This window comes from Periophthalmus magnuspinnatus, chromosome 23, assembly GCF_009829125.3.
Source record: "Periophthalmus magnuspinnatus isolate fPerMag1 chromosome 23, fPerMag1.2.pri, whole genome shotgun sequence".
In the NCBI taxonomy this organism is placed as follows: domain Eukaryota; kingdom Metazoa; phylum Chordata; class Actinopteri; order Gobiiformes; family Gobiidae; genus Periophthalmus; species Periophthalmus magnuspinnatus.
Window position 1 is genome coordinate 17,443,988 of NC_047148.1, and position 19,058 is coordinate 17,463,045.

Consider the following 19,058-nt stretch of genomic DNA (forward strand, 5'->3'; position numbering starts at 1 on the left):
AAACAAATAGAAAATGTCAACAGCCACCTTCAGTCTCTCTCTCTCTGAAACCTTCAAATCAGGCTAGAAATCTAGGGGTAACAATGGACTCAGACTTGAACTTTAGCAGCCACATCAAATCAATAACATCTGCAGCTTTTTAACATATAAAAAAACATTGCAAAAATCAAAGCTATACTGTCAAAACCAGACTTGGAAAGACTTATCCATGCATTTGTCTCCAGTACATTAGACGTCTGTAATGGCCTGCACACTGGCCTCTCCAAACGAGCATTAATGCAGCTGCAGTACATCCACAACACTGCTGATCTGGTCCTGACTAGAACCAGAAGTCCGAGCACCACAGGAGCCAGTGCGCTCAGGTCCCTGCACTGGCTCAGAGAATAGACTTTAACCTCATAAGATCCGAGCTCTTGCATGACATGCTTTATTCATTTTTCTTTGTCATTTATGCAGATTGGGACCTGATGAGTGTAAAAACAAAGAATTATCTTTTTACATTATGTAGTTTCTGCGAAAAGTGATGTAAAACGAATGTCCTCATATGTGGACATTTCAATTATTTTTAATAAAACATTTGAATAATTAGTTGCGAAAACTATTTATTAAGTGCATGAACACAGCAACATTTGTCCTGAATGTAAAAACAAAATGGGAAACAACAATTGTGCCTCTTGGAACAATCATGTGAAGTGCTGCTGACAGGAGCAGGAAGACATGTGCCTGTACAAAAATAAAATAAAAAAATATATATTCTGAACATTCTAAACTCTTTAAAAATATTCTAAATTGAACATTTTTGCATTGTTGCTGTTCTTGTATGCTTGTTCTTCTTCTTCTAAAAATTTGCACTGTGGCCTAGACAACCCATGTGTTGTCCACATATGTGGACGCCAGGTCCAAGGACAGGGGTGTCCAAACTTTTCACATTAAGGGTCACATATAAAAACACAGACAAAGCTGAGGGCTGATTGAGGGCCATAGACTGGTCGCCAATACAGGGAATACCTCAAATCTGTGTTATTATTACAAGTTAGACTGAACCACTAGACCTTTATTCATGCTTACATCCTCAATGGGACACAGTAAATATTTGTTATGGGCTTGTTAAAGTAGATTATCAGAAATGTGCAGTAAAAGTACTGTTTAAACTAATATGGCCAATTCACCTGGAAACTTGAGGGCTAAGAAAAATTGGTCTGATGGCCACATTTAGCCACAGTTTGGGCATGCCTCCTAGGACAGGCATGCCCAAACTGTGGGCATGCCTGTCCTAGGAGGTTAAAGCAGTCCTGTTTGTGTACAAGTCTCTCTATGGCCTAGCACCAAAGTACATCTCGTACATCTCCGACATGTTAGTGCCATATGAACCATCTCACACTCTGAGGACTTCAGGGACCGGCCTCCTGCTGGTGCCCAGAGTCAGGATTAAATCAGAATTTCAATTTTATGCAGTTAAAACCTGGAACAATCTTCTTGATGTGAGACAGGTCTCTACTTTGACAATGTTTAAATCCAGGCTCAAAACAGTTCTGTTTAGCTGTGTACTGAAAGGTTTTTTATAAAGGTTTTTATTCTGCACTCTTCTGTTTTAATGTTAATTTTATGATGATTATTTGTGATTATTTATGTTTTGATTTGTGTGATTTTAATGTATTTCTGTAAAGCACTTTGAATTACTTTGTGTACGAATTGTACTATACAAATAAACTTGCCTTGCCTAATTTGGCATTTAAAGGTTTATATAATTACAATGTTGGCTTAAAATATATACTCTAGAAACTAAATGAAGTTTCAGCAAAATTTGTATTCTTGTACGCAGATTTCGATTTGAGGAACATTTCCACTAGGAACTATCGACGTTTCTTGTTTTTTGTCGGATTGTAAACACCAGCACACATTTGGAGGAAAACGGTGTGGGCACGTTTTTAGTTTACCACGTAACATGTTAATGTTTGTTGTCAGCTTATAATGGCAAACTTAACGGATGGTACATGGGATAGTTTACCTGTAAAACTCGATGATAACATTTTACAGACACTTAAGGAACTCGGATTTACGCACATGACTCCTGTACAGGTAGGTACTCGCTTCCCATGAATATATGGCAAAATATTCCATGCAACACTTTTAATCATATAAAATAATTTGTCGTAGTCTGCGTGTATCCCTCTGTTCTTAGGAAACAAAGATGTCGCAGCTGAAGCTGTAAGTCCAATAGTATATGTATATATTTTAGATGCGTCTATTTTACCTATACTTATTTTTAGGTGACTGGCAGTGGAAAAACACTTTCTTTTGTCATTCCCATGATAGAGCTGCTGCTTAAGCGTGAAGAAAAGTTGAAGAAGATGCAAGTATGTGTCTGTGCCTCCTTTTTCCACATGCGACTCAAAACCCTGGCTAAATGTCACACACTATTTACAATGCAACATTTATTATCAGGTTGGGGCTCTTGTTATTACCCCAACAAGAGAATTGGCTCTTCAGATCAGTGAAGTGGTGGACACATTCCTCAAGAGATTTTCACAGTTTACGTAAGTCTTACTTACACTCTAGGTTTGTTTTGTTTTGTCTTTTGACTGTGTCTCGTTTTTTCAGGCAGATCTTGCTCATTGGTGGTACTAATCCCATAGAAGATGTAAAGAAATTTAAAGCACAAGGGTACAGTGTTGTTAAAAAAATAATAGCAGTCATACATTAAAAGTACTTTGTCTAAAATACTAATAATTTACAAGCTGGTTTTGTGGTGTAGAAAGCCATTTTTGCATGCTGGTATTTTTATTTTAAAGGTTTTTGTTCTAAGTAATAGCCATGCTAGTTTATAATTCTTGTGACATTGATATGACTTGAAACACCTGATCACAAGTACTTTATTATTTTTAACATCCTACATTGATGAATAAGGTAGTCATAAATAGCAGCATGCATGCCATGTCTGTTGATCTATTATACACATACAATTACCCAAAACATGACAAATGGTAAATGGTCAAATTTTTTTATAGCGCTTTTCCACCTTCAAGGCGCTCAAGGCACTCTACATCAAGGAACCACTCACCTATTCACACACATTTTGGGCAAGGTGGATTAAGGATCTGGACACTCTACCAATCATGTTTATGTTGACAGCAGAATTTGCACCTCCAACCTTCAGATCACTGCGCAAACACACTCAAAGATGTAAATGCTTTTGATGTTGGACTGCTGTTATCAATCATGGCTACAATGTTATTAATTTTAACCGCTTTAGTTTGCTAACAACACAATATCAACAATTATATAGGGCAAACATTGTGGTTGCAACTCCGGGGCGTCTGGAGGACATGTTCAGAAGGAAGGGTGAAGGGCTTGACATGGCGAGCTACGTCAAAAGTCTTGATGTGCTTGTCCTTGATGAGGCTGATCGGCTACTAGACATGGGATTTGAGGCTAGGTAAAAGAAACTTTATTGTTTGCATTTTTATTTAAGTTTTAATTGTCTATCATATGTTTCAACTTTGTTTTGTCAGCAAAATTTACAGTTTGAAACTTCTCACCAACTGACATTTATTTTTCAAATGCAGTGTGTGAAATGGGTTTCACTGTACAATAAAATTCCTTCTTTGCTGCCCACTCTAAATGCCATAATTGAGAGCTATTAAGAGTTAAAACAATAAAAACAGAAGTATTTACAGAATGTATGCTCATTGTCCTTTACTATTATAACTAATATTTCTATTTTTGTTTTTGCTAGTCTGAACACTATTCTCAGCTACTTACCCAAACAGCGGCGTACTGGCTTGTTTTCAGCCACTCAGACACAAGAGGTTGAAAAGCTGGTGAGAGCAGGTCTCCGAAACCCCGTTCGTATCACCGTTAAGGAAAAAGGTGTAGCAGACTCGCACACTCAGAAAACTCCCTCAAGACTTGCGAACTTCTATACTGTAAGTTAATGGTCTTTAGATCAGCAAGAATAATCCTTATTATGATGTGACTGTTGAAACCCTGCTTTTATCATTGCTTTTCAGGTCTGCAGGCCAGAAGATAAATTCAATAATCTGGTGGCTTTCCTCAGGCAACACAAACATGGAAAGAATCTTGTTTTCTTTAGGTAAGTTTTTTTATTTATTAATTGCAATGTAAATATTACATTTAATGTTCACCTGCAATGATTTCCTCAGCACTTGTGCCTGTGTGGATTACTACAGTCGTGCATTAGAGACTCTTATTAAAAAGGTCAATGTCCAGTGTATCCATGGGAAAATGAAAAATAAACGTAACAAGATCTTCGCCAACTTTCGGACTTTAAAAAGGTTAGTGCATTATTAATAATAATAAGTGCTACTTAAACTTTAAATTCATGTTAAACCTTGGCCCTTCAGTGGGATCCTGGTCTGTACAGATGTCATGGCAAGAGGAATTGACATCCCAGAAGTGAACTGGGTGATTCAGTATGACCCACCCAGCAGTGCCAGGTATTGTATAAAAACTGCACTCAAGTATGTGACAAAACATTAAGAGTTTTAAAGCATTCTCTATATCCTAGTGCTTTTGTACATCGGTGTGGACGTACAGCACGGATTGGAAACCAGGGCAATGCACTCGTCTTTCTCCTACCAATGGAGGAGTCCTATGTCAATTTCCTATCAATCAACCAAAAAGTATGATGTTTGACTTGCACCTTTTGATCCATGAGCTTCTATTAAAGTTGTATACGCTGATCCTAATGAACCGAAAATGCTCAATGAACAATGATTATTTTCTACTACAGTGCCCCTTAGAGAAGATGTCTCCTATAAATGATGTTGTCGATGTGCTTCCAAAAGTGAAGGCCATGGCTTTAGCGGATCGTGCTATATTTGAACGAGGCATGAGGGCCTATGTCTCTTATGTTCAGGCCTATTCCAAGCATGAATGCAGTCTTATCTTCAGAGTTAAAGGTGAAGCTGCATATTAAAATGTTAATTCTTCATAGAGGTATGTACTGAATGCATGTTTTTTTCCAGATCTGGACTTTGCATCCTTAGCTCATGGTTTTGCGCTTCTTCGTTTACCCAAGATGCCAGAGTTGAGAGGCAAAACCTTTCCTGAATTTATTGAAACAGACGTAGATATAGACACTATCAAATACAAAGATAAGAATAGAGAAAAACAGAGACGGAAGATGATGGAAGAGCAAAGGAACCAATTAAAGACATGTCCAGGTAATAAAGGCTTTGTCAAACACCAAGCATGGTCAAAACAGAAGAACAAAAAGGAACGCAAGAAAAATAGGGCAGCCAAGAGGAAGCATGATAAGGTATTGTTTTTTAATAAACTTAATGTTACATCAATTTAAGAATCAAATACTAATGTTTGCCGTTTTTTCTGTAGGGCTCAGATGTAGATGAAGAAGAAATGAATGAACTTTTAAACGACACACGCCTCTTGAAAAAACTGAAGAAAAAAGAAATTACTGAAGAGGACTTTGAGAAGCAGTTAACTGGTGGCTCGCGATCAAAATGCCAAATAGTACAGTCAAGTGGCAGCTCATGTGAAGGGGACTAAATTACCACAAACTCACCAAAAATGCACACATGTGTATGATTTTATTTGAAAACCCAGTTACATTGTTATAAATAGAGCTTAATTAGTTCATCGCTGACTGCAGACGGCGTGAGCACTCCAAGGTCAGTGAATAGAAGAGTAATGAGGGAAGGAGGGGTGTAGTCAATCATTGGATGCTCCTCAGACAGATTTTTTACAGACTTGAGCGTATCTGCTTTGTACTGTTGTGGGGAAAAAATGCTATAAAACATTTTCAAACAAAGGTCAAGTTTCAGTTAACCCTTACCTTAAATTTATCTGGAACATCCTGCTGATTCAATGGATAAAGACGAACAAATTTAAAACTCTCTGCCACAACATAGAAGGGCTTGTTGTGAGCTTTAGAACACAATGCCATCTGATAAGTGCCAATCTACAAAAACGGTAACAGATGATGTAATACTGTGTGAACAGATAAACAGCAATCATTTGATAGGATTTACCTTGTTGATTATTCCTCCACTTTCAACTACACCTTCTGCACCAACAATAACAAGATCTACCTTTTCCAGTACATATCTAATCACAACAAATTCATTATAATAAATGCTCAACACACTCTACAAGTTCCAAATAAATTGCTGAATTATTTTTGTACAATACACCCTACCCGACTGCAGCATCCAGGACCACTGTAACTGGAACGTTGAGCTTTCTTAGTGCTTCTGCCATCTGTAGCCTTAGAGGATAATAGATAGAATAGATGTATACACTTTTCAGAACAAGAGTTACAGCCCTTATTCACTTACCCAGCTGCATCAGGCTGTGATTCAGTGACATAGACAGAGAAGCGTTTCTTTTCAGCTGCTGCTTTCTCTAATACTCTAAGCACCACTCTGGAGTAGGAGTGAGTGAGAATTTTCTGTCAGAAAAGCGCAAGACAACTCTTTAATCAGATATCCATCTTACCTTCATTTTATAAAGACAGAAAAACACAATACTCAATAGGTTCTAAAGTTTACTTACTGCACCATCTTTAATGAATGTGTGACAGAGCTTAGCAACTTTTGTTCTGGACATGGAGATCTTCTCCAAAAACAGTTCCCCTCTCTCCTCCATGACTTTTTTACATCTTGAGAGATCCTGATAAAGCAGAGAAATATTAACTTTTGTCCCTAAGCATAAGAGTATAGGATTACGTTAATAAAAAACGGACACTACTACCACTACTTTCCTTGTCAGTTACTACATAGGTTTCTGGCCCCCATATGTTTATTTTGTCATGGTCTAACCTCGTGCTCTAGTGATGTAAGGCTTATGAAGCGCAGAAAGAGCTCTCCTCCTGATGACACTGCCACAGAGGAGTCCACTCGTGTCAGGCAGTCTGTAGCAGCTGTCAGGCTCTCCCTTAAACCCAAAATGGTTTCACCTGGAGATACACTGGCATATGAAATGAATGTGCTTGTTACAACGGAACTTATGCGAAATCAACACACCTTGATCTCGCTTCAGAAACTCCAGCAGAGTCCGAATGGCAGCTACTGCCGAGGCCATATCTGGGTCTTTCAGCATTTGTGCTTTAAAATACTCCACCAACTCTGAGGGAGGTCACACATGTATTTAACGGTAAAACTTGACATGCCAATAGAGCAGAAATAAGTAGGCTCACCTTCTTCAGTCATTCTGTAGATGTGATGTAGTAATTTGGAAACGTGACTGCACAGGATTGAGATGTTTTTACCCAGTTAAGAGTAGGTAACCCAACTGTAAGAACTAATAATAATACAAAATAGTATCATAATTATAGCACATAAAATACTATTAAATCAGAAATATGTGTGGCACAAACATACATTTGTTGTCGTTTTACCAAACTAGTGAACCCAAACTGCTGCTGTATGTCGGACATTGATGACGTTACAGATGCGTCATACCGGGGCGACGCCACGGTTCATCTGATTTTTAGTAATTTTTTATTTTTTAGTATGAGATCATTTTTAAAATGTATACATTTATAAATATATATACATTGCATTGAAGATCTATCTTATCTTCTATTTGCAATTATGAGAGCTTCCACATGAGGGCAGGATATCCTATCTACAACGACATGATCGCATAACTTAGGAACACGCCACCGAAATGTATGAATATGCATTTAGCAAATATGAATTATTCATAACTAAAATCACATCTAAGATCAACGACATATTTGGTTTCAATTCATTGAGGAAATGTGTAATGTAATATTCATGGATTTCAGAATGAAGACAAATTAGAACTGTCACCATGGCCATAGCAATTAACAATTTAAAATACCTTATTCTAATTCTTATCTTATTCTTATTCTTAAGTAATTAACTATTTAAAAACAAATTATTCTATCTTTTGAATGGTGAAAATTCCTCAAAATATCGCATGTAACAGGCAGCTGAAACCTATGTTTACATATGCTATGCCTATATGTATCTATCCACCCTTTTTGATATCACTCTGTATTGTGTTCTGAACGTTAGAAACGACAGAGGCTCAGTCCAGGTTCAGAAGGTTTATTCTGTTTAATAAATAGAAAAATCACAAACTGGTATGAGTTGAGGGATCCAACAAATATTCCAAGAAAGTATCCACAGCTCTCGAGATCTAAATATATGTATTTGATTATATTAAAATTAAAATGACAACAACATTCCAACTATAAATTCAAACGTGATCAACTACACATTGTATATTGCAACTGGTACTGACCATCTCTAAATACATTTACAGTAAATCAACTATTATATCTACGGCAGCGTAGAACTGCCAAATCTGTACTTTAATAAAAATCAGCAGTATCACATTTTAACGTGATACCGTTATGAAATCAGATTATATTTTCTTGAAATGATGTGATAGTTTCATGTAAAAACGTGATCCAAAATGATCATAAAATTACATGATAAGAAATTATCATGAAATAATGCATTTGTAGGATGAGCTATAAACTATGCTTTTCCCACCCTTCGCAGTAGTCTGGTAGTAGTAGTGCCTAATGCTGGGAGTAAAACCACTGCTCATGCATAAACAGCAAGGCCGCATCACCAATGGTAAGATGAGGCCATGACAGAGCACTAAAATGATTGTGTCAGTGCTGTAAGCTACCTGTGGTCCTCCACATTTTAGGCCATGGCTGAGTGAACTCAACTCTGAGCTATGACTTGAGCCGCCCTCTTGAGCACAGACTTAGGTACATACTCATAGTCTACAGCTGTGATCACAGTAAGAAGCAGGTCTCATCTGTTGTAGACATAAGCCTACACCTTTAGTAAACAAATGATACATTTAATAGCACCTACTTAAGCAGCCTCTGTATATGTACCCCTCTGTAACCAGCAATCATCTCCCCAGGAACTAGCAATCACCTCCCTGGGAAGCTCATCTTTCTGGGGCACCACACCAAGCACTGGGTACTGCTCAGTCAAAGCTGCAAATAGGTGAAGGGCTCTGGGTGTGAGACTGTGGATGGGCTGTCAGCGAGTTAGGCTCCTTCTTTCTAAGACCGACTTGTTAGGCAGAACACAGTGTCTCTGGTCTCTTTGGTTCAGTGGAGCTGGGGATGGTCCTCACCAGCTACTGTCTGCAGTTGACTTATTGCAGAGAATGGGGGTTTTATGGTTCATAGTGGACACTTTGCACCCCATTATTCATGAGACTTGTGTGTGTGTTTATATTCTTTGCAACATTCACAAGTTTGTTGTGCCTCACTGTTGGTCCCGAGCTTTAGTTTGGACACAGTTGACACGAGTGCACTGCAGTAGTAGTAGGCTACAGCAGGGAGGACCTCACAAGGATTGGGTTCAAACTTTTGTAGTGCACTCACATCAAGCATGAATCAGATCAGCACCAAACATTTCCGCATGGTGCACCACTCCATACCCTTGAGTGGAATGTGGGTACGCAGCCCTGCTGAGAGGCTGCTAGACAGCATGGCATTCTGTTTAGCAGCCTCAGTTAGTGATCACCTCTTGGCTTCTGACAACTTGGTCACAGAAAAGGGGAGCCTAATCTGCAAATAGCCCATCAACAGTCTTATGCCTGGAGCCCACCTATTTGGGTCTTTGCCTCTGCTCAGTACCCAGTGCTCAGTTCGGCATCCCCGGGAAGATGAACTTCGCTGGACAGTGGACCAGCAGGAGTTGTAGCAGGGCTGCTCCAGGAGGAAAACATGAACCAACACAAAATTGGCCTAATTTTGATTTACACTATTCATCCAAATGTAACATCCATTGTAGGCTGTGCAGTTTATACATCTGGCCACACACTCCATCCTACCGCTGCCACTCCGAACCTTTACACACGAGGGTTAGATTACTCCATGACAATGACAGCAGAAGAGCTTTGGATAGATGCTGCATCAGAATGAGGATACAGAGACTGCTTAAGTAGCTGCTATTAATGACTTATTTACTGAAGATGCAGGATTTTGTCAACAACACAGAGCTGCTTCTTGCTGTATGCACAGCTGTAGATTATGGGTATGTACCTCAATCTGTGCGTAAAGAGGACGACTCAAGTCATCCATCTCCCATAGGTCTGAGTTGAGTTCACTCAGCCACAGACTTGGATGTGGAGGACCACAGGAAGCTTACAGTTCTGACACAGTCATTTCAGTGCTCACTCACAGACTCATCATACCACTGGTGATGGGGCCTTGCCATTTATGCACGAGCAGTAGTCCTACTCCTAGAGGCACTACTACTACTACTACTACTACTACTACTACTACTACTACTACTTCTACTACTACTACTACTATTACTATTACTACTACTACTACTATTACTATTACTACTACTGCTACAGGTAGGAAATGTCTCACCAACATCAGTAGCATAGCCTTTATTTCACCATACAAACACACAAACGTAGATTGATGCCGTAGCTCCTTGTTTTACATTTCATGTTATTTCATGATAATTGCTTATCACAAATTTTCCTTTTTAAAAATTTTGTTTCATGTTTTAATATTAACTTATCACCAAATTTCATGAAACTGTCACATAATTTTGAGATAAATATAATGTAATTTCATGGTACTATCTCATAATTTCATGATGGTGATACTGCTGATTTTTATTTAAGTATAGATTTTAGCAGTTGTATGCGGCATACATACCTGTTTAACAAATCACAAAGGAAAATCACAAACTGCTGTCAAGGGATCCAACAAATATTCATTAAAAAGAAAAATTTGCACTACAAAGTGGATTAGTAAAAACAGCCCGTCAACAGTTTGATTACAGCTAGTTCACAAAATACTGCTTAAAATTAGCTTAGCTGTGGATAATTAAAAGATATACATAAGAAATTTACAAAAGATTTAAGCTATTTCCAGGACATCATTATATTTTGCCATGACCCAGAATTAGTGTGTCAGAGATGTTGCATGGGCTGAGGGCGCACGTTGCCTGGCAACACCAAAACAAACTCACAGCAGTGCAGGTAAATAAATCAGACAATAACAAAATGACTGATTTAATGTAATTCAACACTACTTTTTACATATACAGTCCTAAGGGTAAAAATGCCATTGTGGGGTCAACATTTATGTAAGTTTTTGTCTAGTAATAGCTAAGACTCTGGCTGATCTCCTTTTAACCCTCTGGCATCTGGCAAAAAAAGTGTGTACCATTAAGTGCATAAAATGTGCACGGCATTTAGACGTCCAGGAACATTTTTTGTTCATTATTATATTTTAAGAAACAATAAACACAACAATAAACATAGAGACTAAACATGTACCGGAAGTGACCAAAATCACTCTGCGTGTTTATTAGTGTGTGTGTGCATGTGTGTAAGCGTGTGCATGTACATGTGTGCGTCTAAAGAAAGCTGTAAGAAAATGAGCATAAAATAACCTTTTGAAGACCCGTTAGATGGGGCAGCGACAGTTGACAATTTGGTCCTTTTATAATAAGAAATGGCATTTGAAGAATTAAAATTAAAAAAAATTATATTAAAAATATTTTATGTCGAAATTCTGAGCAGAAGTGTCTAAGAAAGAATGTAAAATATAATAATGAACAAAAAATGTTCCCAGATGTCCAAATGCTGACTCTTTGGTCCAAACGGTACAAACGTGACAGTTTTATGGACACAGTGTAGAGATGTTCTGGCATGGTTGTTGCACATAGAGTTTAAACATCATCCAAAAAGCCCCCACCTCAAAACCTTCATGCCATTTGGATGAACATATTCAAAATTATCAAGGGATGAAAAGTCAAACACATGTAAAACGCTCCCAACCTGAGGGTTAAACACATAATGTTGAATCAGGTGAGGAGCACTAGCCTCTTCTTGAAGAATCAGAATCCTTTTATTGCCATCGTTTGTGAACACAGTTCACAAACTAGGAACTTATTTTGGTGATAAAGTGCAACATAAAACATAAAAAACACTGAATAAATACAAATACAAATAAGGGCATGCACAAAGTAAAAAAAAAAAAAGAAGCTTAAAATCAAATAAAATACTTAAAATACTTAATGGTCAATGCACCCAATAGCTCCCCCAAAGATTTTTTCCTCACTTTCATAGTACATCCCATTTCGACTAAAAATATTCAAATGGCAACCATAGAATTGTTCTTTTATTATAGTCAAAATGACTATAATAAAAGAACAATTCCATATAAAGTTTTATAAATCACTACAGGGTGCCAAGTACTTTTAAACTTGTTTAAAACAGTGAAGAAAACATAGGGTGTGGGTGTACTTTCTATTGTTAAAAGACTCTAAGTGAACTTTTTAAGTGAGTACCCACATTGTTGTTTTGTTTTTTTTTTTTTTTTTTGAGTACCCACATTGAAGACCTTAGCACCCCCTTAGCTCCTCCAACCAAAAATGTCTGACACCGCCCCTGCTTGAATGCATTCATTGTCTTTTGACCGGGCTCATTCTCTCTCTCTCTGAATCTGAGTGTTTTTTATTTGATACCTCTCTTGATTTTTTCATATTTTGTCATATTCTGAGGCTAATCCAAGTTTCTCCATTGAAATCACATAATGTTCCATTTTAGTTTTGCCTCCATTCCAGAAATTGAAATGCATTTGTTGATAAACTTTTAAAGGCTGTAACGCAGTGAGACTCGGGAGTTCAAAGTTGACTCAGACAGTTTGTGCTGACTGAACGAACAGTCATCTACAATGTAACTCTATTGCAGCTCTTTGTTCTCCCAGTCCACAGCAGCACACATACGCAGCGGGGAGACCCCTCTCCTCCCTCTCCTCCCCTCATGCAGGAGCAGCCAGGCGCCTCTCCGCTCCCCCCTCCTCCTCCTGCACATGCGCACTGACTGCTCTGTGCGCTCTACTGTTTGCATTGTGTCTGAACTGCCGGCGAGCTTTAAAAATATTATACCCACCGCGGCAATGTCGGGCAGGTCAGTGCGAGCTGAGACCCGGAGCAGGGCGAAGGATGACATCAAGAGGGTTATGGCAGCTATCGAGAAAGTACGAAAATGGTAAGAAAAGAGAAAAAACAGGCTGATCTAACACGAGAGGGCTTGCTTGTTGGGGGAGGAGAGGGAAGGAGCGTGAAGGAGAGCGATGAATTTAAAGAAAGGGCATTTCATGCGATTTACGGCAGATGTACTTGCGGCTCAGGTGCACTGAGCGCACAAGGGATGTCTGCCAGATGCCGCCGTATATCCAGCTCACACACAGGATTTATTCTAGATTTCAGCGGACAGGGTTGAACCCAGAAGCCATTTCGATGCAGTCACATGAAGCCATTGCTGTGCGCTGTTCAGCTCAAAGACAGCGGCTGGTTTGGTGCTCCAGGGCGCGCTGAAACCTCCGCTAACTCCTGAGTTTTAAACAATTTGATGAGGGCGCTCTGGAGTGGGAGAAGTATGGTCCGTCTGAGTTTCAAATGAAGCGCTTTGAGCCGTCCTTTGGCTGTAATTCAAAGAGACTAGGCGGTGGGGGTTGGGAGAGGGAAGTGAGTGTTGTAGTGCATGGCTGAGCACGTACTGTCTTTAACATTTAACAATAAAACACTTTTAAATGTTTGACAACACTCACGCTCTTTGAGTGAATCTATGAGGATGAGTTAGTATAACTTGGTTTCTCGAGTTTACTTTGTCGGCTGTTTGTTTTTAAATGAGGTCAAGGCAAAACAAAGAAAAGTTTGTTGTTCAGTTGAATAGATGCAGTAGACTACTGGGCTATGTACAAGTTCGTCTAAAAATGTAATTATCCGAATTATTTTACAAATAAGAATTCCTTTCTTTGTTTTGTCAGAATAATGAAAAATACTTTTTTTTTGTATCATGTACTCATATGGTATCCAGACTATTTTATGTTTGATTTAGGTCATACACTTAAGTCACTGTTTTGTTTCACATTTCTGTAGAGCTATTTTCACTTGACTCTGCCTAAAGGATTTGTGATATTTTTGTGCATCTGTACTAATTTACTAATACAATTATTCTCTTGTTTTTCCTCAGGGAAAAGAAATGGGTGACAGTAGGAGACACATCTCTTCGTATCTACAAGTGGGTACCAGTGACAGAGCCCAAATCCGATGATGTACGTACTCCCAATACTACCAAGATATATCATCTATTTTGTTAATATAACATACCTCAATGCTTATTTATCTGTTTTAGAAAAATAAAAATAAGAAAAAGGGTAAAGATGAGAAATATGGCTCAGAGTTGACAACTCCAGAGAACAGCTCATCTCCTGGCATGATGGACATGCATGGTGGGTATGCCTATATAAAGGGCATCTGAAGTTATATTGGCACATGGTATAATTATTGATTGTGTTTAGATGACAACAGCAACCAGAGCTCGATTGCTGACTCATCCCCAGTGAAACAGGAAAACAGTTGTAGCACCAGCCCTGCCCCAGAGTCCACCATCATGTCTCATCGGGACAGCAGAGAGGTTAAAAATGGCCAGAGCCCAGAGAGCAAGAGGGGTGAGTTTATACATGTAGACTAGCAACATAAATAAGTCATGCCACATTGGAGACTCTTGTACTGTTTACATATTATATCTTAAAAAGCAGTTGGCATAATTCTTGATCACTGAACAAAACTAATGTACTTGGATGGTTGTAACATTTTCTGTACTTTTTCACAAATGTAGTTACATCAACATACCACAAAGTGTCAGCAAAGCTGTAACTTATTTAGAGGACATTTCCATCATGGATAATGCAAGAATTCCTATAATAAAGCTGTTGTGTTTTATTTTCAGTTAAGACCATCTCAGACGCCTCAGACAGAGCACAAAGTGCTAAAAGGGACAGTTTGTCCTTGGGGGATAAGGACTCCTCCGACAGCAAAGCCACTCAGGTAAATACCCGCAACTGTGTTTTTAAATCACTATCAACAACTTAACATTAATCTTTTTTAGTAAAGTCAAGGTTTAGTTATATTATTTTATTTTATATGGATAAAAAGCGAAATGCTCTTTGTTAGCACCTTTGTTTCAGGGATCCATTTTGGATTTAACTTGCTATTACTGTTAACGAGAAAAGAGTTTCAGGTCAGAAGGTGGCAGCTGTTGCTGTTACTGAAAGTTATTACGTTGGTGTAATAAGGTATTAAGTTGGTAATGGCACAAGTTGTTTTCTTTTGTTCTCTCTAGGACCTAGATGACGAGATCCCACCCAGCAAGAAAACCAAACTGGATTCCTCATCCCAAGACTATGAGGATAGTTAAATTTTGGGCTGGTCTTGATCCTCCTCTGTACCTCCTTCCATTAACCCAAGGTAATTTAGGGCTAATGGACACTACGGCTCTCCTCACTGTACTTTTTTTTTTTTTTTTCCCCCCTTTAACCCAAATTCATCTGAGGCAGGACATTGCACCTTGCAATTACGATTTGACACTCCTCAACCACAGAGAGAGAATGGATATTACCTCTTCTTGCTGTTCCCCTCTGTGCCTCCATCCAGCCCTTCTTCATACAATTCACTAATGCCAAGACAAGCTCAGAATACGGGCCCAGGCTACCCACATGATCTGCACCGGCGAATATAAAGACTTTCACACTGAGGATCCCACACTGCTGACTGCATCAATGACATTAGGACATGGGTGACACGTACCACTGCCCTGAGACTGTTTTTGATGCTAATGGCTTAGCTCAGGATATTCACATGGCTAGCCAGGTCTCAGATCTGTGTTTGTGGGTAACCCTCGAGATGTGACTCCAACAATTCTCTCAATTTGCCTCCTGTTGGCCAAGTTCAATGTCTATTTATGAGATGTAAAGGTTTTTTTTTTTTGTCTCCGCAGGAGGGTAATGCACTGTTACGGAAAGTCGCAATCGATCACAGATAGATTTTGCTGCTGTAGTGGATGTCTTTTTTCTCTATCCATGGAATATTTCCCCATTCATATTTAATGACTTTGGAGTTTGTAGGGACAGACAGCACTGGTCACATTATATTGGATAAGTGGTAGAGTCAGGCATAGATAGACTAGGTCCTAAAGTTGTGCCTTGAGTTGCTCTGAAGAAATATACATCTTTCGTAAAACAGGTTGATGCATTACATTTTGGTGCCATGTTTTTGCCTTATAATCTGCATCTTTTAGGTAATTCTACACAATGCTCATGATACAACTGCACTTGTTCTTTAATATTTAAACTTTGAACAGTAAACACTATTGGTCATAAATCACGTTCCCACCCTCTAAATTCATGATTTTTTCAGCATTTTTACTTTTCTTTTAAGTAAATACTGACCTGAAACTGTTGCCGTTTATTATGACCAGTCCACCTTAGATCACATAGATCACTGAAAGTGTTCTGTGTAGCACGACTTACCTCCAAGTGACCAAAACCTGTCTGTTGTTCACTTGAGCATCCAGTCTTTTTGGTCAAACTTTAGAAATCACCCTCCTTAAGGTGCTGTCTACTGACTGAATCTATACATACATGTTAACAAGATCTTGTTTTGTGGAGTTGTCATTGACATTAAAGAGCTAATTACTTGAAGTTTGAATTAGTACAACCTCTTGATGGGATATTGTAAAATCAGCATTGACATGGATGGAGAGAAAAGAACTAAAAAGAACTGTTTTGGTTTAGAGGATGGACTAGCATATACCTCATTCTCAGTCCAGCAGTGCTGGCACTTAAAATGCTATGTATTGACATTAACAGTTATAGACCGCATTATGTACCGCACTCAGTTTAAGAATCTCACTTTAAGTTGTAGCGTTCACCTGATTGAGCCAATAGCTAGTTTGCTCATAAATGTGCGTTAAGAGCTGTGAGATATGAAATCTTTTGTTTTCTTGGGACCATTTTGTCTCAGTTTAGATCTTGTACAGATTCATGGTTTGGTTTGACTTATTTATTCCATCAATAGTGCTTGTTTTTTATCATGTCTGATTGTATGTTTTCTTAATAAAATTCACAAAAAGAGCTTAATTGGCCCTCGCCACTCACGAAGTGATGGCGAGGGGCATTGTTCTTCCTGGGTTTCTTCTTCTTATTATTATTGGCCCTCGCCACTCACGAAGTGATGGCGAGGGGCATTGTTCTTCCTGGGTTTCTTCTTCTTCTTCTTATTATTATTATTATTTTTCCGCCAAAAGGATCGCAGTTTTCACCCCCTGAACGTCGACGAAAAGTCCCACATATAGGTATAGGATCGACCGGCTCGGCGAAAAATTTCATAAAATTGGCATCGCGATAATGTCCGAAGCACACCGGCTCGACAGCGCCACCTAGAAATTTTGAGATTTTCAATTTAATAGGAAGGCCCGACTCAGATTTTGACGAAATTCGTACCAGTGATAGAGCTCATAGAGAGAAGCAAAAAATATAATTATAGCGCTGCCCTATGACAGACAGGAAGTCGGCCATTTTGGATCAAAAATTCGCCGCTTCATTTGCAGCGTGTTTTCAAAACGCTACTAGTCTCAGGTTTTTGGTCCAAATGAGCTCAGATTTCACATGCCGCATCCAGACACATGGGTTTTCAAAAGTTATCCACGTTTTCTCCGAATTCCACACGGTTCGCCCGTACGCCGCCGCCAAAATACGCCTTCGTTTCCTGTTTTTTCGATGTCCTCTCACGACCACAGGCATTGCCCTACAGAGCTCACATTCACATCACATATGTGAGATTGGGGCATGAATGGAATGCAATATTAATTTTAATCAAAATGAACACTATAGCGCCCCCTACCATAGGGGTGAAACGCCAACATTATCGGATTCCTACGAAATTCGGGAAATAAATTGGGGGAATGACGTGGACCAAAAAATAATATTACGGGCATAGGTCATTTTTCACACTTGGCCACCAGGGGCGCAAAGACTCCAAAAAAAATCATTTAAAAATTTCTGACACGCACATGCATTGGTCTACACAGCTCAAATTCACATCACACGTGTGATATGAGGGTATTAATAAAATGGATTATTAATTGTAATACAAATGAACACTATAGCGCCCCCTATCATAGGGGTGAAACGCCAATATTATCGGATTCCTACGAAATTCGGGGAATAAATCAGTGGCATCAGAAGAAACAAAAAATTACATTATGGCCATGAGTAATTTTCCACGGTTGGCCACCAGGGGCGCAAATACAAAAAAAAAAAAAACATAAAAAAATTTCTGACACGCACATGCATTGGTCTACACAGCTCAAATTCACATAACATGTGTGATGTAAGGGTATTAATAGAATGCACTATTAATTGTTATCTAAATGAACACTATAGCGCCCCCTACAGTATTGGTAAAATACACAACTTTGTCCGATTGGCATGAAACTTGGGGAGATAATTGTGAGCATTAAAAGGGACAAAAAAGTCCATTACACCATACCTGTATTATGTACACGGTTGCCGGTGCAAAGCCACAGACCCCTCTCATAGAGTCAGAGCCACACAGCTCAGGGCCACACTGCATATTAACATTGTTCTTCGTTTTTCCGCCAAAACAATCGCATTTTTCACCCCCTGAACATTCACGAAAAGTCTCACATGGGGGTATAGAATCGACCAGCTCGGCAAAAAATTTCATAAAATTGGTGTTGGGAAAATGTCCCATGCCCCCTGACTCGACGGCGCCACCTAAAAATTCACCCCTATGGGAGAGGAGCCTGGTTTATTTTGGAAAACACACACAAAAAGCAGAACAGTGATAGAGAATGGGGGGACAAGCATAAAAATGAATTGAAGCACTGCTCTATGACAGACAGGAAGTCGGCCATTTTGGATCAAAAATTCGCCACTTCATTCGCAGCGTGTTTTCAAAACGCTACTAGTCTCAGGTTTTTGGTCCAAATGAGCTCAGATTTCACATGCCACATCCAGACACATGGGTTTTCAAAAGTTATCCACGTTTTCTCCAAATTCCACACGGTTCGCCCGTACGCCACCACGAAATACGCCTTCGTTTCCTGTTTTTTCTATGTCCTCTCACTACCACAGGCATTGCCCTACAGAGCTCACATTCACATCACATATGTGTGATTGGGGCATGAATGGAATGCAATATTAATTTTAATCAAAATGAATACTATAGCGC

General features: G+C 39.0%; 3 protein-coding genes across 4 annotated transcripts; 2 read left to right on the forward strand and 1 right to left on the reverse strand.

The window, feature by feature from the left end:
• Positions 1–1,858: 1,858 nt before the first annotated feature.
• On the forward strand, positions 1,859–5,781 carry ddx55 (DEAD (Asp-Glu-Ala-Asp) box polypeptide 55). Of its 2 annotated transcripts, XM_033989120.2 has the most exons (14): positions 1,859–2,079; positions 2,158–2,208; positions 2,271–2,357; positions 2,446–2,537; positions 2,602–2,664; positions 3,287–3,436; positions 3,737–3,926; positions 4,011–4,093; positions 4,164–4,295; positions 4,365–4,457; positions 4,529–4,643; positions 4,754–4,922; positions 4,989–5,281; positions 5,356–5,781. In XM_033989120.2, exons 1-14 carry the CDS (start codon positions 1,972–1,974, stop codon positions 5,527–5,529), a joined length of 1,800 nt encoding a protein of 599 aa, XP_033845011.1. In that variant the 5' UTR covers positions 1,859–1,971; the 3' UTR covers positions 5,530–5,781. The 2 variants fall into 2 exon arrangements, with proteins under 2 accessions (XP_033845011.1, XP_055087654.1); XM_055231679.1 differs by lacking the exon at positions 2,158–2,208 and having other exon boundaries at positions 1,882–2,079.
• Positions 5,552–7,435, reverse strand: eif2b1 (eukaryotic translation initiation factor 2B, subunit 1 alpha). The gene is made up of 10 exons (XM_033989121.2): positions 7,362–7,435; positions 7,178–7,281; positions 7,005–7,106; positions 6,801–6,937; positions 6,535–6,651; positions 6,318–6,430; positions 6,179–6,247; positions 6,012–6,087; positions 5,816–5,941; positions 5,552–5,750 (listed from the first exon to the last, which is right to left on the reverse strand). The coding sequence occupies exons 2-10, from the start codon at positions 7,188–7,190 to the stop codon at positions 5,595–5,597; spliced, it is 909 nt and encodes a 302-aa protein (XP_033845012.1). The 5' UTR covers positions 7,191–7,281; positions 7,362–7,435; the 3' UTR covers positions 5,552–5,594.
• A 5,394-nt stretch (positions 7,436–12,829) lies between these two features.
• bcl7a (BAF chromatin remodeling complex subunit BCL7A) lies at positions 12,830–16,937 on the forward strand. The gene is made up of 6 exons (XM_033989122.2): positions 12,830–13,008; positions 13,996–14,077; positions 14,158–14,254; positions 14,324–14,473; positions 14,755–14,852; positions 15,148–16,937. Exons 1-6 carry the CDS (start codon positions 12,830–12,832, stop codon positions 15,220–15,222), a joined length of 681 nt encoding a protein of 226 aa, XP_033845013.2. The 3' UTR covers positions 15,223–16,937.
• The last annotated feature ends 2,121 nt before the right edge of the window (positions 16,938–19,058 follow it).

Excerpts from the sequence above, each read along its gene's own strand:
- bcl7a (XM_033989122.2), top strand. The coding sequence starts at position 12,830 with ATGCGCACTGACTGCTCTGTGCGCTCTACTGTTTGCATTGTGTCTGAA. Across the intron at positions 14,078-14,157 it reads CAGAGCCCAAATCCGATGAT|AAAAATAAAAATAAGAAAAA; the intron begins GTACGTACTCCC and ends TATCTGTTTTAG. Across the intron at positions 14,474-14,754 it reads GAGCCCAGAGAGCAAGAGGG|TTAAGACCATCTCAGACGCC; the intron begins GTGAGTTTATAC and ends TTTTATTTTCAG.
- ddx55 (XM_033989120.2), top strand. The coding sequence starts at position 1,972 with ATGGCAAACTTAACGGATGGTACATGGGATAGTTTACCTGTAAAACTC. Across the intron at positions 4,458-4,528 it reads GACCCACCCAGCAGTGCCAG|TGCTTTTGTACATCGGTGTG; the intron begins GTATTGTATAAA and ends TCTATATCCTAG. Across the intron at positions 5,282-5,355 it reads CCAAGAGGAAGCATGATAAG|GGCTCAGATGTAGATGAAGA; the intron begins GTATTGTTTTTT and ends TTTTTTCTGTAG.
- eif2b1 (XM_033989121.2), bottom strand. Across the intron at positions 6,248-6,317 it reads TCACAGCCTGATGCAGCTGG|GCTACAGATGGCAGAAGCAC; the intron begins GTAAGTGAATAA and ends TTATCCTCTAAG. Across the intron at positions 5,751-5,815 it reads ATGTTCCAGATAAATTTAAG|TACAAAGCAGATACGCTCAA; the intron begins GTAAGGGTTAAC and ends TCCCCACAACAG.